The 27,729-nt window shown below is 33.0% G+C and overlaps 3 protein-coding genes across 14 annotated transcripts; 1 reads left to right on the top strand and 2 right to left on the bottom strand.

The window, feature by feature from the left end:
- Nucleotides 1-382: 382 nt before the first annotated feature.
- LOC101212814 lies at nucleotides 383-6,685 on the bottom strand. 4 transcript variants are annotated; one of them, XM_031882571.1, is made up of 7 exons: nucleotides 6,500-6,685; nucleotides 6,337-6,408; nucleotides 5,372-5,537; nucleotides 4,829-4,905; nucleotides 2,193-3,911; nucleotides 1,950-2,118; nucleotides 383-1,443 (listed from the first exon to the last, which is right to left on the bottom strand). In XM_031882571.1, the coding sequence occupies exons 3-7, from the start codon at nucleotides 5,451-5,453 to the stop codon at nucleotides 809-811; spliced, it is 2,682 nt and encodes an 893-aa protein (XP_031738431.1). In that variant the 5' UTR covers nucleotides 5,454-5,537; nucleotides 6,337-6,408; nucleotides 6,500-6,685; the 3' UTR covers nucleotides 383-808. The 4 variants fall into 4 exon arrangements, with proteins under 4 accessions (XP_031738431.1, XP_011650257.1, XP_031738432.1 ...); XM_011651955.2 differs by lacking the exon at nucleotides 6,337-6,408; XM_031882572.1 differs by lacking the exon at nucleotides 6,337-6,408 and having other exon boundaries at nucleotides 5,372-5,504.
- A 5,841-nt stretch (nucleotides 6,686-12,526) lies between these two features.
- LOC101213055 lies at nucleotides 12,527-23,527 on the top strand. Of its 3 annotated transcripts, none has more exons than XM_031882988.1 (24): nucleotides 12,527-12,704; nucleotides 15,859-15,989; nucleotides 16,140-16,224; nucleotides 16,330-16,383; nucleotides 16,529-16,620; nucleotides 16,706-16,809; nucleotides 16,923-16,995; nucleotides 17,105-17,486; nucleotides 18,121-18,447; nucleotides 18,563-18,766; nucleotides 18,965-19,060; nucleotides 19,146-19,209; nucleotides 19,442-19,569; nucleotides 19,844-20,090; nucleotides 20,236-20,393; nucleotides 20,476-20,597; nucleotides 20,908-21,031; nucleotides 21,151-21,209; nucleotides 21,412-21,496; nucleotides 21,577-21,775; nucleotides 22,031-22,132; nucleotides 22,365-22,486; nucleotides 22,697-22,759; nucleotides 23,150-23,278. In XM_031882988.1, the coding sequence occupies exons 1-24, from the start codon at nucleotides 12,666-12,668 to the stop codon at nucleotides 23,159-23,161; spliced, it is 3,072 nt and encodes a 1,023-aa protein (XP_031738848.1). In that variant the 5' UTR covers nucleotides 12,527-12,665; the 3' UTR covers nucleotides 23,162-23,278. The 3 variants fall into 3 exon arrangements, with proteins under 3 accessions (XP_031738848.1, XP_011650254.1, XP_031738849.1); XM_011651952.2 differs by having other exon boundaries at nucleotides 12,528-12,704; nucleotides 23,172-23,527; XM_031882989.1 differs by lacking the exons at nucleotides 12,527-12,704; nucleotides 15,859-15,989 and having other exon boundaries at nucleotides 16,140-16,247; nucleotides 23,172-23,527.
- Nucleotides 17,962-27,490, bottom strand: LOC101203894 (cancer-related nucleoside-triphosphatase homolog). 7 transcript variants are annotated; one of them, XR_004215412.1, is made up of 8 exons: nucleotides 27,374-27,490; nucleotides 27,207-27,294; nucleotides 27,050-27,140; nucleotides 25,536-25,620; nucleotides 24,816-24,972; nucleotides 24,257-24,409; nucleotides 22,410-22,516; nucleotides 17,962-18,184 (listed from the first exon to the last, which is right to left on the bottom strand). XR_004215412.1 is itself a non-coding variant. In XM_031882992.1 (7 exons), the coding sequence occupies exons 1-6, from the start codon at nucleotides 27,413-27,415 to the stop codon at nucleotides 24,288-24,290; spliced, it is 585 nt and encodes a 194-aa protein (XP_031738852.1). In that variant the 5' UTR covers nucleotides 27,416-27,490; the 3' UTR covers nucleotides 17,962-18,184; nucleotides 24,257-24,287. The 7 variants fall into 7 exon arrangements, 5 of the variants coding, with proteins under 5 accessions (XP_031738852.1, XP_011650256.1, XP_031738850.1 ...); XR_004215411.1 differs by lacking the exon at nucleotides 17,962-18,184 and adding an exon at nucleotides 22,055-22,291; XM_031882992.1 differs by lacking the exon at nucleotides 22,410-22,516.
- Between the last annotated feature and the right edge of the window lie 239 nt (nucleotides 27,491-27,729).

The following is a 27,729-nucleotide window of genomic DNA, read 5'->3' as shown; positions in this document are numbered from 1 at the left end:
TGATGAAACATCATACATAGATAGACCCACAATTTGCTATATGGGAATTGGTAAAGTTCCACTTCCTTTCAATTGGGGTGGCTCTCTTTTAATAGTAAGATTGACCATTTTTTCGACTGGCTTGGAGAATTTATGGCGTAGGTTGGGTGAGTAAGCTGAAGAATTTTTATCGAATAATGTCTAACCATTAATTCTTTTTACCTAGTTATTAAAAAATAAATAAATAATAATAATCCTTTTACCTGGTTAATTCACACAAAGCATTCGGTTTCTAACAAGCCAAAGCATGTCAATCTCACAGAGAATTGCAATATTTAAACTTTATAAACATGGCCTTCATAAAACGTAACTGGGAATCAAACAAAACAATCTCATAGTAGGGGGCAAAAGGAATAAATACATGGCATAAACTTCAATTATTTGTACGAGTTATACCTTTTGTCGTAGCAACCGAACATTGGAACTTGCGCCAGCTGATTGTTTAAGTTTTCTGACGCTGGATATTACAAATTATGGCAAAGGGCAAGAGTTGGGCACAAACTGCAGAGAGAAATATCATGTTAACTTTCCTTTACAAATTATGATAATTCACATCGGATAAGAGTCATTTACATCTGAATAACACCTTCACTTGAAGCCAATCTGCATTGACAAATCATATGTACGTAAAAAGAAACTAAAAAAAAAGGTATATTTCGGGTGAATATCAAGCGTGGTATCCTCAATATATTTGATTTTTCCATGCAATTTCTGTCCACTCCAAGTGGTAGCATAAGGTCAGTGTCCTGAGAATTAAAACTCTGCAGCATCATTTTAGCAAATCCTTCACAATTTCTTCAACCAAATCCTTCATGATCAGAGCTTCAACCTCCCTCCCAATCGTGTTAATCTCATCATCCCTTAATGAGGACCATGGTGTTGAATTTAAATCTCGAGCCATAACACCATCAAGCAAGTAATAAGATCTATCAGTTGAAGGATGTATAAATTTGCGGATGACGTCCCATACAGGATCCAATAGTTTTTTTCCTAACAATGGCCGTGGTGGCATAGAGGAGTTAATAACTTTTCTTCTAAATTTGGACAATGTTAAACATGGCGCAAGTACGATTGGAAGTACTTCGTTCAAAAGATCAAATAACATTTTGTGATCTACACTATTTTCACTCTGCTCCTTCCCAATGATTTCATTTTTTATCTCTGATTTTCTATATGCTTCTTCCACTTCTTCAAAGATTGCGTTGCTGATAGACTTTGTATCTGCGTTATTTCGTGTAAAGTTGTTATCTGTTGATCCATCATACATACCAGAAACAATAAGAAGATCTCGTATGTAAGCTTCTGCGGGATCTTCAAGTTTTGTGATTTCGGACTCAACAGGCTGCTGTTCCACTTTGTCCTCAATATCATCCGAATCAAGTTGATTCAGCTGTCTTCGAAGTTCTGCGGCAGAAAAAAATATAAACAAATATTTGAACAAAGAGTTAAAATCTGAGAATTTTTTTTATAAGTTTAAAAGAGATGTTAACAGCTTATTTATATATACAAAAGGTAAGGTGGCTCATAACCTATACAGCTCGTCAACCCATTAATATAGACAAAGCAGTCGACTAATAACTAAAAGTATATTAGATACAAAAAAAAATGGCAATACCTATACTAAGTTTCTTTTAAAATCTGTGAATCAACCAAAATACATAAGCAGAAGCACACAACTTCTGAAGAGGAAGTACTTGAAGAGAACAGATTTAAGATGTAAGAAAACAAAAATGGCAATAGTGGATCTACGTAGATATAATTTGATAACACTAGAAGAAAGAGTATATCAATGTATAAGAATCCTGAGAAATATAAAGTCTTAAAAGAAACAAATCCAGGAAAATGTACTTTCTACTACGGCATTGAGTACTAGTGTCAAATTGATCGTGCATAAAAGTAATTCCTCTTACCTTTCAAGTTAGAACTTATCTCCCTAAAGACCTGGGAAACAGAGTTCTCCTCTCTAGGAGTTACATCTGAAGTTGATATTGGACTGTGATGGTCAGATAACTTCCAGAACTCTTCTTGGACACTGCTGCACACAGAAGCAGGACTCGGAGGCACCTCAGTGAAATTCTCCTGGGATAATGAAGAAAAATAATTAGTGAATATGAAAGTGTGGAACCAGAGTTGAAATAGTTGAGAAATTATACCCTTTCGTGGCGCTCTCCAGAGTTCATTACAACAGTTGGTCCACTCAAGATGTCTTTGGAAGAGTATAGGTTGGCACTATGTAATCCGCTAATCGATTGCGTCTTTCTGCCAAACAGCTTCCCTCTAAGAGTGAAATTATATCTGAAATTGGAAACCTTTTCTTTAAAATTAAACCTCTCTTTCTTCTGCTTTTTGCAACTCATCGCCACATGATCACTTGCTTCATGTTTTCTCTGAATGTGGACACCGGTTAAAATGTGCCGGTCCTCCAGAAGAAGCTTCCCAAATGACGTTCCTGACACTGGAGCTGATAATGACCTGGTGAGATTCATAGGAGATAGTTCTTTGGGAAGAACCTCATTTTGGTTCGCCTCATGCCTGAAAGATCTAGTTTGTATTTCTTCTGCATCTCTGAGTACTTCCCAATAATCTCTATGTTTTCCATTTGTCAAAGTCGTTTCTACTTGGTTCATAACTCTCTCATGATCACATACAGATGACCTAGAGCTCCCACTATCAAGGTCTGAATCTTTGCTTCGAACATTTCTCAGTCTCTCTGCCAACAATCTTCTGGTATCTTTGCTTACGAATTCTGGGGAATCTAAACCAATAAATTGAACTTCACTGTTGTATGATCTTGTGGATTCTGAACGAAGTAAATTTATTCCAATGTCTCTTGTGACACTATCTCTAACCTGTGTGGCTATGTTCTGAGCTATTTGTCTTCTGTGAGATGGCCTCTCACTATACGGCGTCTCTATTCCACTTCCACGAGCTGTATAACCCTTTTTAAAACTTTTCCCTTGCAATTCGCATCTCAGCCGCTCCTTGACCTCATCAAGAAAATCTTCAATACTAACTCTTTCTCCTAAATTCCCTGAGGAATTTTTCCAGTGCTCTTCATGGACGCACATCTTATCAGGACCAGGCTTCAGAATAACAATCTTTGTTGGGCCATGCGATTTATCTTTCTGATCACAACTTATCAGGCAAGGGTGTTCAAAATCTGCATCCATGGCTTTGCTTCTCAAAGAAAAGGTTCCCCTCTGCTCAGCTGGGAATGTTTCCCTCTTAACGCAATCATCTAGACCAATACTTTTATATGATTTCATCTCCACTGTTGAACCTTTGGGTTCCGCTGAGACCTTCTGGCTTGATGTTCTCCTTGTATTTGCATTTATTGCTATCTTCTCCTTGGCAAGGTTTTCCTGAGCAACTGACCGTCTATTGATGCTACTAACTTCAATAACCCTTGAGCACTCTCTAAACCTTGCAGCTTGCCATGCTTCAAATTCTTTTTTGAACTTTTGTAATTCCTCCTCCTGAGGATGTTCCTGACGGTGTGATACTCCCATCTTCTGACTACTGCCCCAGCGATCACGATCAGCATCCTTGTCATTATCGTGATAAGATGAGTGCAGATCCATTTGCTTTGAATAATTTGATTTGGAGGATGCAAGAGAATGCAAGCCCCTGCCATTGCTTTCTTTATTTGAAGTCTTGACTCCCTTGCTATTATGCCTCTTGTCACTTAGCTCAACTACATCTTTAGCATCCAAGGGCAACATATCCATCCCCATGAGTCGAGCAACAATGCTTGGTCCATTATGTTTGACATTTGTGCGCGTGGATATTTCCCTATCAATTAATTTCTTCATTGAAGCCTCATTTTTTAAATAGTCCTTGTCAGAAAACACTTCATCGATTTGATAGGAGTACTGAAAATTTAGCAATGATCACATAGAAATGTCGATTAGAGAGATAGCAATGAAAACTAATTGGAAAACCATACCGATGAAAAAGGTACACTGGTATTGGGGCATAAGGTCCAAAAAAGAATTTAAGAAAATTAGAGGATGGACACTTGAAAATGTCATTTTAAGAAATAGAATGTTGATATGAAAATGAGAAAGTGAAAGCATTTGCAGAAAATACTTCAATTAGGACGTAGGCTAGCAAGAAGATACACCTGCAAATATTTCTTTTGTGTTTTTTAACGTAGTAACTAACAGGAGGGCCAAGGTTGACTTTGCACTTTTCTTGAAATAATTGTAGTTACATAGGCTGTTGAGCATCGAGACAAGTGTAACTGAACTGTCAAAGCTGCAAGTTAAATAGTTTTAGGACTTTTGGTAATGGTTAATGAGCTTGTTAATAGAGTATACCCCATAGGTGTTAATAACATTTGACTCAATTTCTTGGTTGCGGGCCACCTATTGGTACATAACAGATGATAGGTCAATCCAATATCCACCTTGGTTGCCAACAGAAATTTATGAAACACGAAGATCTTTTTTTTCCAAAACTCACATCCTAACCATTATGTAGCAAAATTTAAGGCTGGAAAAAGATCTTACGGATTCTAATGTTCAGAAAGATTCTCCAAAGGAAGTTGGCTAATAGAATATGAAACATAACAAATTTGCCAGACAGATTTAAGATTGATATCTTGAACTTAGATGGCCCTATCATTTGGTCAGCTCGATTCAGCATGGTGTAGGGGAGAAAACTTCAAGTAAATTCGAGTAGTAGTGTAGTGCTCTAAAAAGTAACAAAATCATAACAAGATAATTTGACATGAATGATGAATGAATAGCTATTCAGTTGGTATGCAGCAAACAAATGGTAGATTTACCGGTATTTCTTCTACAGCACAATAGTTTTGGGAACTCTCCATCTGTAGTTCCAGGCTATTGCGAGGGGTTTCCAGTCCTGCAGCAAAATGTAAATTCTATTTAGACAAAGCAATCCAACTAACTAATTTACCCTACGGATTAATTTCTGCTCTAGTCAACATCCAAAGATCTTGATGAGCTTGTAAAATGATTGAACATTCATAACACCAGAATTTTCAAAAACCTTGTGAATTATAAATTTAGAAAAACCTGGTTTGAGAAAAAAAAAAAAAAAAAGCTTCCATATGGGAATCAATATCCTAAAGTAAGCTTGGTTTTCCAAGAACAATTTTCTAGTCACTATTGCTCAAATAGCTCTCTAGGTGCTACCTTTACAAAAAAAAAAAAATAAATAAATATCTCTATGTGCTACAAGCTCCTCAAATATTTAAAATCTCAACTTAATGTCAGTTACATTTTAAAGGAAAATGGCTCTTTGGGAAGAACTATTAGAACATGATGTTCTTATATCCAAGAGCATAAATAGCATAGATCAATCATACCACCATGACGTCTCCTTTGATTAAAAATTTTCTTGGCCATGGTTCTGTGATCAAAGTCAAGAGGATATAATAAGCCTCCCATGCAGCTTGTATAACTACCATGACGCCATCACTTTCTTGGTTCTTTCATATTCTGTATAAATCGATCTCAATGTTCTTGTTTTAACTTGAAAAGGGAAAAGCAAAAGAAAAAAAAAAGGCAAAAATATAAGTCCACGAAAATATTAAACTGGCAAAGTGCAACCAACAAAAATAAATATAAACAGAACCGCGGATTATATTATGCTAATTGCTAATTAGTACAGTACTGCGCGGCAATGGTACCCTGGTTACAATATCTTCTTATAGACATCATTAGTTCGAAATATTCTTCCAAGAAACAACAATAGTTTATAAGCATTCGAGCCACATCCTGGATAAATGAATGTCTTGTATGCATTTGGAGCTACAGAATCAGCAGGACACCCTAAACAGAAAATCCAAATAATGAAAATCTCTTCTCCTTTTCTTGTGATTTTGGTTTTCCGAAATCAGCGAGTGGAGAAATTCAACAGCTCAATTATGTAGGAAAACATCAGGAGGAACCACAACAAGCCCAACTATTCCAGAACTCGGAGAAAGACCAGAGCAAGATCCATAGAAGAAAGAACAAGTCACATGTCATATATTTTTAAAAAGGCTTCAAGGAAATCGATGGCACAAACTACAGAGCAAAGCAAATTTATCAAAAAGAGGAATCATGAATCGCTTAATTTCATCAAAACCATCCACCTAAAACATAACGTGAGAATCAAAGATTTCACACAATCATCACAGAGACAAGAAAACAAAAAAAAAAAAAAAAAAAGAGGCTATCCAGAGTGGTGAAACATGAATATATCATGACCTGAACAATTCAAGTCCGCGATCAGAACACAAAATTCTTTCTCAAAACAGAAAACAAAACGCAGTCTCAGAATCAACACCTGCTTGGTTAAACAATTAGCTCGATTGAAATTCTCGAAGGAAATCAAACAGAAGATCAAGAACAAAGCTAACTGCACAGCATTGCATAGAAAAGTTTACAAAAAGTGAAATTCAAAGAACATGAAAGAGAGAAATTAGAAAGCAGCGGAATGGAGATCGCACCATGTAGAGAGAGAAGAGATTAGGAAATGACGACGGAAGTTGAACGGAAAAAGGGCGCCGGCGGGGAGTGAGGAAATGCAGTTAAAAGAAAGGAGAGGTGTTTAGTGGGAAAATTAAGGAAGGAAAGAAGAAATTAGAAATGGCGTCGTTCGTTGGATGCAATCATGAATAGGGAATGTGTCGACGCAAAAAGTAGGAATTGAAAGCCATCAAATTTCTCGTAATAATTAAATAATAATAATAAAAAGAGTAAAATGATTATCAAATTTCCAAAAAAGAAAACTATTTTCCATTTTCCATTAAATAAAATAAAGGAAACGGCAACCATGAATATTATTATTATTAGTAGTAGTAGTAATAATGAAGGGTAAAGTACGTGGCATAATATGCCTTTCCAAGACCTGGTCCCACTCTCTTCTAAATTTTAATTTTTTCTTTACCGTAATAATTTCACTTTTTCCTTTGAATTTTCCTATTTGTTTTTATGCTTAAACACTTTACATAAAATCAAATTATTCTATTTTAGTATTTCAGTTAAAACATTATTGTATGTATTCTCACCAATATAAATTGGCATGTCATTATGTATATTTGTAAATTAAGTTATATTTATTGAAGGTTTGGTTTCAAGTTTAGAAATAACCTAAATATTCTTTTTCTAATGCATTTAATAACTTAAACTAATAATGGAAAAAAATAGCATATTTGTTTACTTGCATTATGTGTTATTTTAGATCAATGATAGGGTGAAATTTAGATTATAGCTAATTAAGTTAGAGGGCATAGTTGTAATGATTAAAACTCACATGCTCTTTCAATCAACGAATTTGTATATACAATTTTGTAGATCAATTACATGCACAAGATAATCTTAAAAACTATTTTTAAAATTATATAAACGAGTATGTTATTTTCGCTAAAACAAAGATATATTAGAGAGTTTTACAAACAAATTAACTAAAAAGCTATTAAATATTCATAAAATTTAGAGATCGGTAAACATATATATAAACTTCTTTTTATTTAGTTTAGAGACACTTTTTAAAAACTTTAATATGATTTAAATTAAATAGTATATGATGTATATCATTGAATAAATTTATTTTCTAAACTTTTATCTCTCTCTGCTTTATTCTCTAAAATTTTTAAAAAGCATACAATAAAGGAAATGACCTTTTACTTTTAACATGAACCATAAACTATACGAAAACATTTGATCATTTAGAAGTGAAGTGAATTATTTTAGTCCTAATCCCAGTATCATCATAAAACTTTTTTTCACTCCTCTTTCTTCTTTTCCTCACACTCTTTCTCACTTAAACGACCAATTGGAAATTCCAGTAACAACCACCACAAAAGGAGCCAAAGCTAACAAAAGCTAAGATAATAGCATGCACTCTAAACATAGACTATTATAAATCATTCTTTGTCCCAAACGTGGTTTGAGATTGATTCAAGGAGTAGGGATGTACTATAAGTCCCTGTAACATAGGAAAAAGAAATTAAATAATTGAAGGTTGGGGTTAAAGAAAAAGAAGAGGGAATAGAATGGAATGGAATGATATTAGTAAGAAAAAGGAAAAGAACAAAAGAAAGAGGAAAAAGAGGAAGAGGGGGAGAGGAATACAGTTGGGATTGAGGGGATGACACAACGTGAAATGATTTGTTGGAGCACGTAACTAACAGCTCACACGCTTTTACGCACGACAATCCCATTTCCATTTGGCGCCTCTTTCTTAAACCTCCCCTCCCCACGCGCCATTCTCCCCGCGTCATCTTCCTTCTTTTTGTCCAATCGAATGTTAATAATATTTCTAAAATATCTTCTTCTTTTATTTATTTATTTATTTATTATTTTAAAATAAAATACAATTTTTACCAAATATTATTAAATAACAATTTTTTTTTAAAAAAATACTATATTATTTTATATTATTGTAGAATTGCAACTTACTACTCTTCTCTCCTTTACTCCTTTACTCCTTTACTCCTTTCTCAGTTGCTTCCACTCCCAAATATTATTTTTCATTATTATGTGCCAGCTCTTCATTTCCGACTCCATTTTTTCACTTCTAACTTATTCCATCCATTCTTCTAATCGATTTGGACCAAACTTAAAAGTTGAATTAAGTTCATCAGAACCTAGAAATAAAGCTGTGGAAAAGTGTAGCGTACTGTATTCAACTACTAGTGACTATATATATATATGTGTATATAAATAGGTCATCGGGTAGGAGAGGGGTGGAATACTTGCACGCTTAACAATAAAGATTACAATGATTTTGCATGTGTCGATGATTGATACATGAATTAGGAATGTTTGCGAACAGATTATTTATTCAAATTATGGACGTTGAGGTTAAACGGTTAATTTTTAAAATGATAATTGATGTATATATTTTATCTACTTAATTATATTGAGATTTATTGTAATGAAATAATTGTTCTTTCTTATTACTTTTCTTTTATCTTAACTAATGAAATTAATAGTAATATGTTTGAGTGTTTTTTTTTGTTATGTTTTCAATACTTTAGCTTTGGGGTTGAGAAGAATTTTTTATTTTGAGATTTTGTGTATGGATATTTTATTGAAAAAAATTTGACATGATTGAGAAGGAAAGTTTGCTTCTCGTAAAATTTGATGGCATAGGTCGTTCTATATCAATGTCCCATGTATCAATACGCATTGAATAAACATAAACATCGAACACACAATAGATAAGAGAAGAGGATTAGATGAATATATATATATAAATGGATTGGAAGTTGGAAAATAAAAGGAATGGATATAGATGAAGAGAGAGGTGGGTTTGGGTTTAGGTTGTAAAGGTGAAAGGTGTATATGTGTATGTTTTAATGATATGATGGGAAGAGGACCACATGTTTTGTTGTCAATTGTCATGTGGGACTTCAAAATAAGGAGAGAACTTAAGAGTTATGATGACACCCAAAGCCAGCATACACAACACACACATATATATATATTACATTGCTTTTTTATTTTTGCATTTTGAGGTTGTATATATGTATATATATTGGGGACCAATGTTTTAATTTTATACATATTATATATTAGTTATGTTATGACTTTTTTGAAATTGTGATTGATTTCATTTCTCTAACTAAATATCCCCATGTGCTCCCTCCCCCTTTGTGTACCTCAAATTTCCCATCATAGTTTTCAACACACAAACCCTTTCCTTTCCTTTCCTTTCCTTTCCTCTCCCCTCGTTTCTCATTCTGTTTCTCTACTCCTAAACTTAGATTTAGATGGGAAGATCTTTATATGTATTGTTGGCAACGTTAATACATGAAAGGCAATATTATTAACTATAATCGAATTGATTAGGATAGTTAATGTAAACACTGTCCTGAAAGCAAAATTCGACGTGACCTTGGTGCTAATTCGCTCATGCCGATTTCTCTCCAAGGTTAATACAACTTTTCCAACTCATGCGTGCACTCGCTTGAGTTAAGAATGGAATCACAAGAAAAAATAATTGCTAATAGAGTTTTGCAAGAAGAATAATTGAATACCCTTAAATATATATATATATAAAATAATTATTATGATTATAAAATAAAATAAATAATAATAATAATTATAAATTTCCAATTGAAATATCAATTAGAAAACAGTAGAATGAAATCCACCTTCATGTCACAAATTTAATTTTTATATCTAACGAAATCAATTAGAATACGATATTCACCGTGTTTTGATACCTTAAAATAGCTAATTGTTAAACGAAAAAAATGTGTCATATACTTTTTTACTATGACGTAGAAAGAAAATATTGATTATCGTTTTCTATTCTTGCGTTTTAAAAATAAGTTGTTTTGGTGTTGTATGTTACAAAACATACGTTTTTGGCCCTTGTTATTATTAATGCTAATGTTAAAATCATAAAATAAACAGCGACTAAAAAAGTAATCCCTCGTATAAACCAATTAAGAATAAAAGAAATTGCATTTTTATTTGCTAAACGAAAAATATGTCTCACATACTTTTATCATTTTCAAGATATGACACAAGTATGTTAAACGTATATAAATTAAATGTGTATTAAAAGAAATTGCATTTTTATTTGCTAAACGAAAAATATGTATCACATACTTTTATCAGTTTCAAGATATGACACAAGTATATTAAACGTATATAAATTAAATGTGTATTATGTGTATCAAGTGTATCGTTACATATATCCATACTCTTTTTACATTTCGTTAAAGTAATAAGTTTGAACTATGAAACTGACTTATTTTATCAAATCTACGATAAAGTCATAAATTAATTCAAACTAAAAAGTTTTCTTTTATACTAAATAAATGGTAATAATATTTGAGATTCTTTAAACCTATTGTTCAAAACTTGATTTCTTCTCTAAATTTAGTACCTATACTTTTTTATTTTTGAAAAAATAATGAAAAATAAATCATAAACAAAATCTAGTTATTAGTTTAGCCCGGCCCGACCCAACAATTGTGTAAGTTATTGGGCCTAGAGAATGATAATAGCAAGCCCAACTTTCTATAGCCCTTTAAGCTTCAATAATAATAGATAACAAAAGGTTTTTTTTCTTAAAAATAATATTAAATTAGCATTGTGGCTAAATTTACAAGGATCAAAATTAAACAATTAAGAAAAAAATGATTAATAGTGAAGAATAAACTTTAAAACAATATTTTAACTTTTAATCAATAATCAATGATTTAATAAATACATGATCTCTACTAAGAAAAAGTTGTCATTCCTACCAAATATGCCTAAGATATATCCAAAAGTAATTGGGAGCAGTTAATGACACAAATAACTATTCCACATTATCTGCATTTAAATATTTTTTATTATTTGAGAGCACATATTGATTATTACATTTAAATTCCAAGTGAACAGAAAACAACATTTTTGGTAGTCTTCACCCACTTTAAAGCATTAAAGCAAATAAAGCAAATAAAGCAAATATTTAAAGGGAGAGATATTGTTTCCAACAAAAAAAGAAAAAAAAAAGATATGAAATAGCATTTCCATTTTCAATAATTCTAAGTCTTTTTCGCGTTTCAGTCACTCCTCATTCTTCAGTCTCTACTAAAAAAAGCAAAAATACTTATTTTCTTTCTTTCACTGTTCATAACTCTCCTTTTAATTTTGCTTTAGTTATAAATCTAATTCTCTTCCTATATTTATAACGTTAATTCTTATAAATATAATAATCTGACAAAATATTTACGGTTTGTGTAATAAAATGAAAAAAAAATACATGAAGCCGACTACTTTTTTTATTAAATATTCTAGATTTGTCATTCATTTTCATTGTCTTTTTCTAAAATTTTCTTTAATTTTTTAAAAAACTTTCATTTGTTGAGGATCGTGAGAAAAAGTAGTTTAGATATTAGATAGTCAAATATAAACTATCGTGTAAAATGTAAACGATCGTTTACCAAATATATTAGGTAGCTGAACGTCAATTAAATGATCGGACATTTTTTGTATTTTTCCTTGTAGGCTTGTAAATATTTATACTTTTAAAATTGTTTTATACAATATAAATAATTTAGAGGTATGTTGTATTTTTTAAAATACTTCTTTAATCAAATAAATAATTCAAAAATTTTGCTCGAGTTTTTGACATAAATCCATGTCATTCACATAATCCCTAATTTAATTTTGATAATGAAATGTAGAGGTAAGTAATAAGTTGAATCAATATTAAATATTTAATAAAGTCATATATATCCAAAAAAGAATAGACAATGTAAGTCGAAAAAACGAAGAAGAAACCATAAGATTTCGGTTAGCCACGTGGCCAACAAGAATTCAAAGATAAAGAAGTGGGTCCGATTACAAATCCACGTGTCCTTCTTTCACTCGTGACTTCTTTCCCTCGCTGTCTTTTTCAAGATCACCTAATGAACGTACACGTGTCTCCTTCAGATCATCCAAACCTTTCCTTTTGTGCTTTTTGAAAAAACCGCTTGGTTCAAACTTCATTATATATATATATATATATATATATGTTATTATTACACAAAATTAAGATTATTCGTCGGTTATCACAAAGCCGATTTCATTTCATCTTCCATTTTCAGTCTTCTGATCTTACTTAAGTTATCATTCACTCAGATTCTTCGGAACTGGACTCCTCTCGCAATCAATCGCGCCAAGATGTTTGTCAAGAAACTCGTTGGAAAGGCTACGCGTAAGGTAAAGTTGTTCACTCTTTAAATTTCTTTCTACTCTGCTAGTTAACCTCTCTTCTTCCGATCTTCGTTACTGAATCCTCATCATCGCATTCTCGATCGGACTCTTTTCATTTTATTTATATATATATATATAGTGTTTTTTTATTTCTAATTTGCCTGATATTGCTGCTGCGATTGAGTTATTTTGCTTTCTATATCTTGTTCGTATGTGATTTATTTTTTGCGGAACTTACGAGGCTTGAAAGAAACGGAAAGCTCGAATTGATGTGAAATTTCTTCAGTTTTGCAACAAGTTTTGTATAAAATATGGACTGGAGTTTTCGAAATTGATGAATGCGCGTAGCTAGTTCAGTATTATCTTGTTTCTGTTTACTGATTTTTGGTTCCTGGAAAGCTTGGGAAATTGAAAATCGTTGCAACTTTAGAATTTATCTGGAAAAGACTAGCTGTAGGAGTTGGAATCTCTTAGATTTGATTTTGATTTCAAATGCGAAGCGTTTTATGTTTTGATCCTTCCTCCATTTTGCTTCTGCAAATCGGCCGAAGGTCTTCGACTTCGAGAGAGGAAAAAGAAATGAAAATGCCACGTGGACGACGATTTTGGTTTTTTTAAGTAAAGAAAAGGTTTGATTGTTTGGAGTCAAGAGGTCGGCAGATGAGGCAGAAACCGATATTTATTTTTATGAAAATAGAATCCAATGGTCCAATTATTCGCGACCCTTGTACGAGACATCGTGCCCGTGCCGTACGAAATTTTACATTTTTGGTGGAGGGAAAATGATTTATTTTATTATTTCACTTTTGCTTTTTAAAATTACTGTTTTGTCTTTTTTAAATCGTTATCTACAATATTTGCATCTATGACCTAAACTAAAACATATTTGATTATATTTATAATTAAAAAATTGCATTGACAAAAAGAAATTTAAAAAAATAATTCATACCATTTTTTTAACTTTTAAATTTGCTTGTTTTGTAATTTTAAAAATGGTTAGTTAATATTTCAAATTTTATTGGTATAGATGCAACCATCTTCCATTTTTAATTAACATTTTCACTTAGATTTTTAATTAACATTTTCATAAGTGAAGCCATCCATTTTTAATAAAGAGATTTTTAAATTAAACATTTTCTAATATTTTATTATATTCCAAATTTTTTCCATCAAAATATGTTTTTATTACTTAAAATTATTTGTTTTATCCTTTAGTGTAACAAAATAATAAAGCGAGTAGAAAAAAATTGGTCATAGTTTCTAATATTTAAACCTTCAATTGTTTGACATTTTCAGAAATGACAGCACGTAAGATAACAAAAAATAAATACCAAATTTATATTTGATGGATCAATTAATTTTTTCTTAGAAAAACTCAATAAGCCAAATAAAATAATTCAGAAAGTTATTAGATATTCTTTTAAATTAAAAAACATATTAAATACTGGGTGAAAATTTGAACTCCAAACCTACATATGCCAATTGGGTTAAGCTCAGATTGGCAATACTACCTAAATTGAGGTTTGAGGTTGTGATATAAAATATAATGGTGAGAGAAAATGATGGTTTAATAAGGTGAGTGAGATTTGAGATTGTAATGTATTAATATATGAGAAGAGTCTGAGATAGGAGCAGTTCACGTGATGTGGGCGGCTAGGGTGCAGCTGCTGTAATTAAATCTGCCCATGCCCAGCAGCTGCCGGCTGGACATATGGAGTTCCCAACTATATCGGGAATTTGGTTTTTTAAATCTATGAAACGCTTTCGTGTTGGGAAGTTTTGGTTTTTCGAAATGGACCCTTCATTATTCGTACACTATCCCCTACATTATTTATGTCCACCCCACTATTAAATATAAAAGGTCTCCCATGTTGCTTTTTTCTTTTTTCCTTTTATAATTTCCCTTTTTCTTTTCTTTGGAAAGAACTCGAATGTTACCTTAATTTTTGTAATATTTTCTTAAAAATTTAAATCCAAAGGAACTTGTTCTATAAAGCCATTTTCTTTTAATTTTTTCTTTTATTTTAATAGACTCTCTCCTTAAATGAAAATTATTGGAAAAATTGTAATTCAAGTGAGTGTAAGTCTAATTACAAGTTGTCATGTGCAAAATTTTATTTTTCTTTTTTAGAAACGTGATCTTTAAATATTTTTTTGATTGAAGGAGAAGTATGGTGATAGATGTGGTCTTAGCAACACACACCCACTTATTGCTCAAGTTATTATATCTTGCTTTTTTCTTTTTTCTATTTTGTAAATATATACTAAGAAAAAATTGTCAACAAAAACAGTTATTGTCCCTAACATTATGAGTTTTCCTTCAGTAGCTTTGAGTTTTAACTGTTTATATTCTGAACTCTTTTCAATTGACCTAAAACTTGAATGTTAAAATCAATTTAGTACTTGTATGGCATGATAAAGATGACAAAAAAAATATGTATTATTGGATAATTTGACAGAAATTTACTGGAAAAATTAGACCGCCTATTAATGTCTCTTCTAAGTCTCTGTCAACTAGTAAATTATCATGTCATATAATATTTTTCTCCTATGTAGGGTTGGAATAATCTTTAGGATAAATGTTGTATATTGTGACCTATTAAATTATGTTGATTGTATTGTCAACCTTTTCTTTAGAAGTATACAAAATATGTTTTACAGTTATTTCAATTGTCATCGAATACAGATCAGCTGACTAAGGTATTTATTTGCATAGCTATGTTTTGCTTCATATTCCATAGTTGAAATTAGCAAAAGAAAGAGTCATATAACAACTAAAGTTGATGAAGTACAAACTCTTATTTAAACCAAAATCTCATCATCAAACCGAATGTCAGCATAAAAACTACCATACTAGTAATTCGCTCCGTCCTAAAACTATTTTCAATAATTTTTTAAATACAAGAAATTGTCCAACAAGACGAACAAAGGATTATTTCTCAAAAAATACAGATTAAAATAATCAAAGTGATTGTAGTTCTCTCTGGTTTAAGAAGTGGGAGGATGAAGAACAAGAAATGTAAAGTAGGGATAAATATTGATTGATCTATCCATGAAACGAGGGGTTTGCATTGTTGAATTAGAAGTATGACTTCTTTGCTAAACATGAAAAACATGGAGAAAAGAAAGTTATGTATAAATTGGCATGATTGTGATGCAGCCAGAAAACACTTTTGATAGTTTGAAAGGAAGCCAGGTGGAACCATGTCTTGCCTTCCACAATGGCATTCCATCAGGTTCTATTACTTCTGCTTATGATCCCATCCAAAAGATACTTGCTCTTTCTACCAGGTATGTTTCATTCGTTCCACCCTTGATCATAACTTTCTTTTTTCTTCTTAACTCTTGTTTAAGTAGTTACCCATTTACCTCTTATTTTCAGTTAGTTTGATAGTGAAATAATTGAATGTTTCAACTTTCTATTCATATTTTTATTTGTAGAGATGGTCGAATTAAGCTATTTGGAAAAGATAATTCTCAGGCTCTACTTGAGTCCAAGGAGGCAATTCCTAGCAAGTTTTTGCAAGTATACTGATTCTTATTTTTTCAGTTCTGTATCTGTTAAACATTTGCCCTTGAAATGTTTCCTATCAAGTTAACTTATAAAGATACTGAGGTGTTCCATTTTCAGTTCATGGAGAACCAGGGATTTCTTCTTAATGTTACTTCAAAGAACGAAATTGAGGTATTTCATTTGAGGATACTAATTCTGATTTCAACGAAGTAAATTACTTGATTAGGTCATATTCTCCTCATGCAGTCAATGATACTTGGTTGTGATCTGTTTTCCGTGTAATATGACATTTAACTTGACAAACCTGCTTGTGTAGGTATGGGATATAGACAGGAAGTTGTTGGCACATGTGCATGTTTTTGAGCAAGAAATCACTTCTTTTACGATCTTGCAACAGACTCCATATATGTAAGTTTGTTGCCTTCATTGAGAAACTAGGCTTGTCGCTGTCCTTGAAGTATGTTATGAGGGTCCCTGTTACTAAAACTTGCAGTTATGTTGGAGATTATCTCGGTAATGTATCGGTTTTGAAGCTTGATCAAAGTGTCTGCAACATAATACAAATGAAGTACATCATACCAGTTTCAGCTTCGCGCGGTGAGACCCCTTTCCTTTCTTTCCTCCTGCATTGATGTAATCGCGCACTAACAACTTTGACAGTGTAACCTCTCTAGTCTTGACTGAAATTACCCAATGATTATCTTGTTCAGGAAATCCAGCGGAAGCTACCAGTGACATTTCTTTAACCCACATACTACCACAACCGACCACTGAATTTAAGAGGTAATGCTTAATACCATGGTCTCGATTCACACAACTTTGTTATAAGATTAAATAGGAGAATTATTAAAATCAAAGGTTATCTCTGTCATCTTTGTTTCTGCTCTTGTAGAGTGCTTCTCATATTCAGTGATGGCTTTATTACTTTGTGGGAAATTAAAGAATCCAAGTCTATTTTCATCACGGGTGGAAATTCCATGCTATCACCATATCAAGAAGCAAAGAAGGTAACTTCTGCATGTTGGGCCTGTCCTTTAGGAAGTAAAGTTGCTGTCGGATATAGCAACGGAGATGTTTTAATATGGGCAATTCTCCATGGCCATAATCCAAAAGCTGAATCACTGGCAGAGAATAGCAATCGAACAGGTCCTTTATTTAAACTTAACCTTGGATATAAGTTGGACAAAGTTCCTATAGCATCACTGAGGTGTAATTATGTGGATGCGAAAGCAAGTCGACTGTATGTAATGGGTGCCGCTTCAAACTCACTCCAGGTACTGCAGTTTATGATGCAAACTGTTCCCAGTATTTCTATTTGCCAGTGAAGCATATTGTTTTATCAATCTATTTTCTTTTCAAACTATTGAAACATAATTCTGTTATTTAATTAATGTTAAACATTTCCAGATCACCTTAGAGGCTATTTAGGGTTTATAACATTTTATAACAAGGTAAAGTCAAATTTGACCTTTTCATGCTGACTATATTAGTAGGTGCATGTTAGTCATCTTTTTATTCCAAATTCCGGTTCCTACTTCCTATTAATATGCATGCTGGTTATATTAATTAATGCTATGCTAGGTCTTTGCGGACTATTATTTGGTTGTTACAATCTACAACTTAGAATTTGGTGTAACTGAACACTTTTAGATCATATTTTTGTGAGGAATGCAAACATAAAGTTCCACAACAAAGAATTCATAGAGTATAAGTAAAGACAATTCTATTTGTACAAGTCCTTTTGAGTGAAACCAAAAGAAAAGTAGAGCTTATATTCCAAGTGAACAATATCATACCAATTTAGAGGTTTTGTTTGTTCTTATGAACTTTTGTCATCTCTGTGTACAATGCATGCCTGAGCAGGACATAAATATAAACTGAACTGACCTTTAGTTAATTTGGAGGTAGGTAATCTTGTTGAATGAGCAAATTGAATCTCGCATGATCAAACTGGGGCTTCAGCTGTCCGAACCTAGCATTGACATGGAAATCATTTCAAGCTCCAGTGATCACAACAAGAACAAGCATGATTATCTTCTATTGCTTGGAAAATCTGGCTGTGTTTACACTTATGATGATTGCTCGATTGAAAAATATCTCTTACAACAAAGTCAATCAAGGTCGGCAAACTCACTTCCAAAAGAGGCTATGCTTAAGATTCCGTTCATTGATTCACACATAACTGTCGCAAGTTTTTTCACCAACATTTCTTGTTCTCCATATGCTTCAGATGAGGTATGCTAGAAGCGTAATTTTTTTTTTATGCTTATTTTATGCATTCTATTCCTCACTACATATTAATTTCTAGTAATCTAAGAGAGTGCGATTTCTGATGATTGTATCACTGTAGGATTACATTCAGCGGACAAAAGACATTCCTTCCCTTTTTCTTTCTGAATCAAAATCCAAGGATGTAACATACTTGGATACAGTCCAATTTGGTGGATTTTCAAAGGTTGAAAATTTATATATATCTGGACATAACGATGGAAGCATAAATTTTTGGGATGCATCGTGTCCAATTTTCATCCCAATCTATTCACTGCAACAACAGGTAAATATTCTCTTATCTGAGTTAAAAGAGTTAATTACATGTTCATTTGAAGTATGTTTCCTAAAGGCTAATGAGAGAGGATATGTGCCCTGATTTGGGACTTGAATAGGAGGTCAAGAACCTCATTTAGGGCTTGTTAACCCTTTAGATTTAAGATTCTTACTGTAAAGTACTAATATATTTTTCTTGCGATTGCAGAGTGAAGATGATTTTTCTTTAAGTGGTATTCCGGTGACAGCATTGCATTTTGATGGCAGTTCCCAGATTCTTGTTTCTGGAGATCATAGCGGAATGGTGAAGTGATAGTTTCGAATAATTTTACAGAACTGTAAAAAATATGCTTCTTTATGGTTTAATGTTATGCTACTGAATTTCTCAGGTCCGAGTCTTTAAATTTCGACCAGAACCTTATGCGACAGACAACAGTTTTATGCCATTCCAAGGTAGACTAAGGGCATGTTTTGATTGACTTTTGTTTAAAAAAGTGTTTATAAGTGTAAAACAATGCTTATAAATAATTCGAAAATCAATATAAACTCACCCATAGATCTATTAGAGTCCATGACATAAAAAAGATTGTATTGGTTTGTTTGATGATTTTTCAAGTAGCAATGAGTTTTTCATGGTGCAAATTGCATTGATGTATCCTGAAAGTGATCATCTGACATACCACAGGAAGTACAAAGAAACGGAACAGTCATATTATCCAGAGTGTTAAACTCGTAAAAGTTGATGGCTCGATACTTGCAATCAACATAAGCCCCAGATCAAATCATCTTGCTGTTGGATCTGACAGAGGATATGTAAGCTTAATATCTTAGTTTGCACTTCTCATCTTGATTTTTGAAGTTCATTTCTCTTTAAGCCGACTCGCCTAAAATTCTGAATGATAAAATTCACACGGCAACAACTGTGTAAGTCAAGAATGTCAGGGGACGTGTAATATGTCTTCGTTTCATTTTTAGGTAGATTGTCTGTAGAAGAGAACTAACAATTTTAGAATAGCCGCAATATTCTTTGGGCCTCCGTAGCTTAATATGGGATTTAATTCGCCCCAACTTTTATCATTTTCAACAGGTTTCCTTATTCAGCATACAAGGACCCGACCTTATATATCAAAAACGTATCACCAGTGAAATATCTACCGGTATCATTTCTTTGCAGTTTGAAAGCTGCAGTCTTCAGGGTTTTGACAAAAATGTCCTCATGATTTCCACAAAGGATTCTTCTATTTTGGCTCTTGATGGTGAAACGGGAAATCCATTAAGTGCTAGCATGGTTCATCCCAAGAAACCCTCCAGAGCTCTATTTATGCAGATTTTATGTAAGATCTATTCTTTCTTGAAGCATCCACTTCTCTAGAAATTAATCTCTCTCTCTATACACAATGCACACATACCAACTTTTAGGTCTCCCCATTCACGAAGTAGAAGAATCATTCTGAACTCCTTTCCTTTGGATTTCTGCAGATGGGCAAGATTCATCAACCAGAGGATCAGTAATTTCAAATGATTTAGAACTGGGAAAAGGTAGTAATCCAGCTGTGGATAGCGTGCCAAAACAGTCCCTAGTATTACTTTGTTCTGAGAAAGCTGCATATATTTTTTCCTTCGTGCATGCCATTCAGGTAGCAATCAACTGCAGGCACCCAATTGAACCATCTTTCAACGTTATACGAGACTATCACTGTTAATGTTCTTTCTTCTCAGGGAGTCAAGAAGGTTCTTTACAAGAAGAAGTTTCACTCGACATGTTGTTGGGCATCAACCTTCTATAGTAACACAGATGTTGGCCTCTTGCTTGTTTTTTCCACTGGGAAAATTGAAATAAGGTGATGGTTGCATCCTTCACTTATATTTAGTCAAATCATACCATGATGAAGACACAGTGTTACATTATTTCCTTCTCTATAATTTCAATGTCCATTCGTTTTCATTATGACTACCGGAACAGTTCCTAATCCATAAGTTCTTAATGCAACTTTATTGGTGCACTATACTAGGTTAATCTACTGGTTGATTTACTTAGCTTGGCACTACAAAGTTCTTCACGATCTCATGGGTTTTCATCATCCATTTGGAGTGTGTATTTTTTATCTGTTCAGTCATATTAACTAACAGCATAGTACCTTCCAACTATAGGTCCTTGCCAGAGTTATCTCTCTTGAAGGAGACTTCAGTAAGAGGTTTCAAATATTCTCCTCCGAAAGTTAATTCGTTGCCTGAAAGCATTATATGTTCTTCCAAGGATGGAGAACTTCTTATGGTATGAATGATATTGAAGCATGGGTATTAATTTCAAAATTTCTCCCACGTCAGAGATTGTTTGGTGTTGTTTTTTCTTCTTTTCTTCCGCTTAATGTTTGTAATCTTTGTGAAACACAGGTGAATGGCGATCAAGAAATTTTTATTGTCTCAGTATTATGCCACAAGAAAATATTTAGGTACATATTTGCTTCATGTAAGATATATTATTTTGTTTCAATATATCAATTTGGAATTCCATTGGCATTCACCTTCGCTACCCCTTGTGTATGCACCATAACCCCTATCTCATACTGAAGATGGAAGCAGTGTTTTACTATCTTAGAAAACTACTTCAACGCCCTTTAATACATGTTTACTGCTTTTTGTTTGTTGTTGTAGGATTTTGGACTCTGTCAGTCACATATACAGGAAAGATTATATGCTTTCACAAGAAGTGACCACTGCTCACAAGGAAAAGAAGAAGGTATGAATATTGATTAAACTTCGGTTACAGTGAGAATGTTCAATCAAAAAGGGTAACAAAGCATGTTTTCCAAACGTTAGGGTATATTTACTTCGGTTTTCCAAGAGATAGCTGGAAACAAGGCAAAACAGGCTCCTGATGTCGAAATAGAAGATACTAGAGAAAGTATTGAAGAACTTTCCATAATCCTCTCATCTTCCAACTTCCACGGAGACTTTAAGACCGTTGATGGTAGTGAAAAGTTGGTTGCAAATGAAGACAAGTTAGCATTGGATATAGGTATTCACTCCACGAGCAAAATTATAATTTATCTTTCATAAATGCTTCAAAACTTAACTACTACGAGTAAAAACCCATAATAGGCTTTTTCTCTCTTTCTTTTGCTTGTTTGTTATGAGAAACTAAGTGTAATGTAACAATAGTTTTCCCATATATTGTCTAAACCCATTGAAGTGAAGTCTCTAGTTAGTATCCTATTTTTTTAAAGAATGTACACCCTGAACATGTTATCTTGTCCTTTTTTTCTTTTTTCAGATGACATTGATCTCGAAGATCCAGTTGAAAAACCAAAAGAACAGAGCATGTTGGGCTCTCTAAATAAGCAGAAATTGGCAAGTACATTTAATTCTTTCAAAGGTCAGTGTTCTTCCATCTTGAACAAGAAAAATCTCTTCTTGATGCATTTTTCTTAAGTTTCTGTTCATTTGACCAACTTGGGCATATGATGCTCAAAGTGAAGAAGAGTGTAGTATTATATCTCCCAAATACAAAGCCTAAATTCACAAAGGCTGCTCGCTGTGACAATGTAAAATAGATAAGTTTTATTACACAATGAGACTGGGAACCAACCGTTGATTGTGGCTTTCAGGAAAATTAAAACAGATGAAGAAAAACTCAGGCAAGGAAGAGCAACCTGATTGGAATGCAGGCGATAACAAAGTAGGTGCAGTTGATCAAATCAAGAAGAAGTACGGGTTTTCATCAGCTTCTGTAAGTATAATTTGGCTTTGATTTCTCAACCTGAATGAAGGAAAATAAAATGGAGAAAAAGGAGATTGTGTAGTGTGTGTATATATATATATATATTGATCTAGCGATTTAGAAAGTATTGTGATTAAGAGTAATTTGATTTTGATTGATAAGTTTGCATGAAGTTAGATCGGCAGTGATCCCATTGTTTTCTTTGCCTACACTAAGCAGGATACAACAAGTGTTGCAAAAATGACTGAAAGGAAGCTACAAGAGAACGTAACGAAATTACAGGTAACAATCCACCACATTAGGTTTAGATCTTCACACCTCATACCTCACTTTTTGACTTTTTGTAAACTTTATTTTGCTTTCATCCCATTTTACTACTCTATACATTTTATCTATATATTTAAATAAGTTTGAAACTCAGTCTTTAAAAATTAAATTCAACCCAAATTTGTTGAATAAGACAAGAGAAAGATATAAATATATTTTCAAAGTTTATATATATATGAAAAAACATAAAAGATTTTTCTTTTTCAAAAACCAACCATAAAGATTAATTTTAAAATAAAGATTTGAAGGGCCAAATGTACAAAACTGAATTATATTATTATTTGATAAAAGAATAGGTAGAGGGTAGTTTGTGTGGTTGAATGGGTAAAGAATATGATTGTCTAGTTTTATGTTTGAATGGGGGCAGGGAATCAACTTAAGAGCGACGGATATGAAAGACACCGCAAAGTCATTTTCGTCCATGGCAAATCAACTACTCCGAACTGCTGAACATGGAAACAAATCATAATCAATTTCTTTCCATTTCATTTCTATTTCTTTTGTTCATATATTTATATATAGTGTTTCTTATTTGCATTTTGTTGTCCATAAATGAAATATATATATATATATATACAAGACTAGATTTGTCACTTGGGGTGCCAAAACTGTCTCTAGTTTTTGTGTGGAGCTAAGGCCAGCACCCATTCCTCAAAATTTGAAAGTGTTCTCTTCCAAATAACTATCTTTTCAGTTCAATAACTATCTCATTTACTACCTCGATATTAATAGTTATAACAGTAGTAGAATTTACACCTATTCACATTTTTTCTTAATTAAGCTGATTGATAACTAAACGAAGTGGTGATATTTATTTTTTTTTTGTTCTAAACATGACCATCCCAGCTATTATGCTTAAAGAATGAAAACAAGCATGGTGACTAATATATATATATATTTATAAGTCAATGGTTGATGAACTAAAAACAATTAAAAAGAATTAACAAAATTGATAAGTTAGGAAATAATAGTGAGTTTCAAAAAAGATGGTATTGTTTAGGCATGCAATAATAATAAAAGATGGTATTGTTTGTTATAATGTTATTAGGGAGGCACAAATTTGACACTGCATGTGTAGATAGCATATTTGCATGTGCTGAAGCTTCGTCTATGAATTTATCACAATAATAATAATAATAGTAATAATAATAAAAGAAAAGCAATGAGCCCCCATCTATCTAGTTTAGTGGGTATCTAAGCTGGCTAATCAGAATGATCTAACAAAATAATAAAATTTGTACTCATTTCAAATTAGAAATTAGAGTTAAATCGTTTAAAAAGTTTAGATTTTGCAGAATAATTAATTTTTAAATCATAAAGTTATGGGCAAATTCTATAGTGATTTGTAAATATTCCACATGAGCACCCCCACTAACTTCTAGGACTAAGCAAATTTTGAGAATGCCCTAAAACAAAATTTACTTGTGTGTTAGATGGAAAGAAGTGGCTTACATAGATAGAAGCAACCAAAGCATTAACGCTCTTAATGCTGCTGCTGTTCTAGCATGTTTAATATCTCACCATGAATTTGCTCGTTAGCCTCACCTCTATTACTTGGATTCAACGTCAATATATTTGCCCCTGGATGATTTCTCAGCCTTGCAACTGTCAAAACTTCACAGTTTAAGCAACTTTGGGTTTATATACAAGTCAATATATAAGTATTTGCTTATTTCGAACTCTGATTCATCATTTGCTAAATTATGACATAAGATGTATTATATTATGCAGTTGAGCACTTCTACCATTTCTTTGTTACGCTATGCCAAATCCAGAAATACTTGTTTATTAAACACGATAGAATATTTTATAGAATCACACACTTGCCTTTTTAAAAGAAGACGCAACCAAGTGCACTTGTAATTCAACTGAATTTAAATAGTCATGGTGCCAAATATATCTGGCAACCAAACTGTGAACTTCTTATTTGCCTTCCACGCAGATTCGGAATTTTAGTGATATAATAGCAAAGTGTGCTAATTATGGAAGAATTGAGTTTATGGGAATGTACCTCCAGGTATATCCCGTCCAAACTTGGGAATGGGGATCGAAGCCAAAAGTGGAGTATTTGATTCCAAAACCTTCAGAACAGCTGGAAAAAACGATGAACTAAATAGCTCCATCTTCCCAACCTCATCTATGATGAAGAGATCTGTGTCTTTTTCAACCTGTGCCAGATATCAGTTCTTCAGAATACCAAGCAGTCAATTCCAAGTCGTGCAAGTTAATATGCATATACGATAGACGACTCATAATTAAAGCAATTTTCAAAAACCATGAACTTAAGGCGTACACAACTGCTGATTTTAACCATCCAAGTGTTAAACAAATTTAATGCAGCTATAGTTTTAACTTTAGTGAAGTGTAGACGTCCTCTGAAGCAATTAGTTTAAAAATACACTATCCATTATTTGGAAAAGATTGTTATGTTACATAGAGGGTAAAGTTGTGACCACCTTGATAGAAAATTAGGCATGCAATTTCAACTTTCAATAGTTATAGCCATTAACTTATCACCATGATAAACGTTCTTTTCATTATAACTCTTTTATATAAACATAATGGAGAACACTTGGATGAATGAAAAATTAAAAGGGAATACAAGATGTATTGTCTGAAATCTTACGAAAGTGAAGTGTGAACATTTCCCCCCCTTTTTTTCTCTTTTTTTGGGCTAGAGAAGTGCCGAGTTCATCAGTGCACATTCTACATTTCAATTCATTCATATTACCTGCAGTTCTGGCAACGCCAATGACTCAAATGATGCTATATCGACTTTATACCTCCCAACAGTTGGCCATCTTAAAGACTCTGAGCTGCAATTTGTTAGATACCTAGATTAGTATAAGGCTAAAGGTAGATAGTTACGTAGGTAGTTAGATGGTTATAAATAGGAAGTTGGGGAGGGAAGAAAGGGGAGATGAGTTTTGTGGGTAATTTTTCTGCACTCTTCCTTGAGAGAGAGGATAGGCAGAGAGGGTAGTTAGTTAATTTCTGTATTTTCATCTCAGAATTGGTATTCATAAATTCTTCTTTGTATTAGTGAGGATTATATCAATTGAATAAGAACACAATTTATTGGTGTTCTATCACAATTGGTATCAATAGAGGTTACAGGAAACTAGCTTCTGTATCTACTTTCGTTTTCCCACTCCTTTTTTTTTAAAAGAAAAAGAACAAAAAAGTTACAGATAACATGGGATGATCACGAAATTCCTAAAAAAATCTCCTACCAGGTTCAGGCATTCTCTCAAGGCTAGAGTGCAAAGGAATGTCCATCAGAAAAACATGCTTAGGACAACATCGAATTTAAGTGTGAAAACTTTTCGGTATATTTACTAATTGTGGAAAAAAAAAACAAAGGAAAGAAACATACATGGATAATACTCTAAAGTTGAGACCTTAAAAGATCAAAGATAGCATGCGGATAGTTTTATTGGCTGGACACTTTGTCCACACCCCCCACCCCAAAAAAGAAAAAAAAATCATCCCTCTCTCAACCAACCTTTCCCTTCCGACTGAAAGACTAATCTCTTAACCCAATTTTCTCTGGTGAACAATGTTAAATTAATCAGGCAATTCATTTTGCAACCTTAATTGTCAGATCAATATGACGTTAGATTATCTTTATTATATCGACAAGTCACCATATACATGCCACTTCCAATCTCATTCCCAAACCGATTAATTCAAGCTAACACAGATTAATGCAACCACTCTTCAAAACTCAAGGAGATAGTTGTACAGCATATATAGAACCGTTCTAGTTCAGGCAATTTCGAATGAATGCAACCACTTCTACATTGAAAAAGAAAATGAAACACATATATTGTTTGGACAGAGAAGGGTAAATACATGCATAGTGAAGAAAACATTGTAAGTTTATTAACCAGTAAAACCAGAGTAGTAACATTACATAGATGAAGCTTGTAAGTCGTCATAATTGGAAAACAACTGCAATATACAAAAACTACATCGTTCTAGCTGCAGCTGCAATATCAATATCATGCTGAACTTCAAGTGAAATCCCGTAGCATTACAGTTCAGATGAGAAATGGAGCAAAGAGAATGACAAGTGATTGCATTATAAATTAAGCAAATGGACAACATATTGCTGCATTGTCGTGAACAAAAACTCTCGAAAGTACCACAAAATTGAAATAAAATGAAGCATTCGAAAATCAAGTATTGAGGAGCCTAACGAACAAACCGAAGTTAGAGGATGAAAGAGAGAGAGGTGAGCACCTGGACACAGAGGTGGAGGCAAGGGGAGCCGTCCGGCCATCTAATGTAACAACTTCAAAACCAACACGCTGGCTTCCTTGCCTGATTTCTCCTGTGAAAACGGAACATCAATCGATTTCGATTGAAGAGAAACAAAAAGAGGAAAGAATTTGCTTACGAGTGTAGAAGCCTTTGATCTTCAAGTTAGGGCTAGAGGCTTTAAGCATCTCAAAAACCTTAACGATCAGAGTGGTTTTGCCCACACCCTGCGCACAAACGAAGGCATAATTTCATTGCGTTTTCATTCAATTCCATATTCCGATCAACGGCGGCACAATAGCTTACCGAAGGCCCCGTAACCAGCAGGCACCGCCCTGGCCCTCCCATTTCACACTTCCTTTTGGAATTCCCACCACTAAAAAAACGTACACCGCAATCTTTCTTATTTAAACCAATTTTAGTTCCTTCCTCAAACATAATTTAACTTTTTTGCTGTCTAATTTTACTTTAATTCTGAGGTTAATGATATTAACTCCAAATTGGTAGTACACATTTTCTACCTAACCTCAACTAAACTAATTTAGGTATAGTGTTATATTTTATTAGACTCGATTTTAACGAACGACTAACTCACGCCACGGACATATGATTTACGATTAAATATTTCACGTATTTACCAAAAAAAATTTGAATGAATTGAC

Source organism: Cucumis sativus, chromosome 3, assembly GCF_000004075.3.
Source record: "Cucumis sativus cultivar 9930 chromosome 3, Cucumber_9930_V3, whole genome shotgun sequence".
NCBI classification, from domain to species: domain Eukaryota; kingdom Viridiplantae; phylum Streptophyta; class Magnoliopsida; order Cucurbitales; family Cucurbitaceae; genus Cucumis; species Cucumis sativus.
Note: the sequence above shows the minus strand (reverse complement) of the source record. Positions and strands in the feature narration are given on the sequence as shown.

What these genes read in the sequence shown, in the direction of transcription:
- LOC101212814 (XM_031882571.1), bottom strand. Translation starts at nt 5,453, where the DNA reads ATGGGAGGCTTATTATATCCTCTTGACTTTGATCACAGAACCATGGCC. An exon ending in TCAAAGGAGACGTCATGGTG is followed by an intron (nt 4,906 to 5,371) that starts GTATGATTGATC and finishes ATTTTGCTGCAG; the next exon opens with GACTGGAAACCCCTCGCAAT. An exon ending in GTGCTGTAGAAGAAATACCG is followed by an intron (nt 3,912 to 4,828) that starts GTAAATCTACCA and finishes CTAAATTTTCAG; the next exon opens with TACTCCTATCAAATCGATGA.
- LOC101213055 (XM_011651952.2), top strand. Translation starts at nt 12,666, where the DNA reads ATGTTTGTCAAGAAACTCGTTGGAAAGGCTACGCGTAAG. An exon ending in TTCCTAGCAAGTTTTTGCAA is followed by an intron (nt 16,225 to 16,329) that starts GTATACTGATTC and finishes TTCCATTTTCAG; the next exon opens with TTCATGGAGAACCAGGGATT. An exon ending in CTTCAAAGAACGAAATTGAG is followed by an intron (nt 16,384 to 16,528) that starts GTATTTCATTTG and finishes CTGCTTGTGTAG; the next exon opens with GTATGGGATATAGACAGGAA.
- LOC101203894 (XM_031882992.1), bottom strand. Translation starts at nt 27,415, where the DNA reads ATGGGAGGGCCAGGGCGGTGCCTGCTGGTTACGGGGCCTTCG. An exon ending in GCCTCCACCTCTGTGTCCAG is followed by an intron (nt 25,621 to 27,049) that starts GTGCTCACCTCT and finishes AACAAATTGCAG; the next exon opens with CTCAGAGTCTTTAAGATGGC. An exon ending in TGGACGGGATATACCTGGAG is followed by an intron (nt 24,410 to 24,815) that starts GTACATTCCCAT and finishes AAGTTTTGACAG; the next exon opens with TTGCAAGGCTGAGAAATCAT.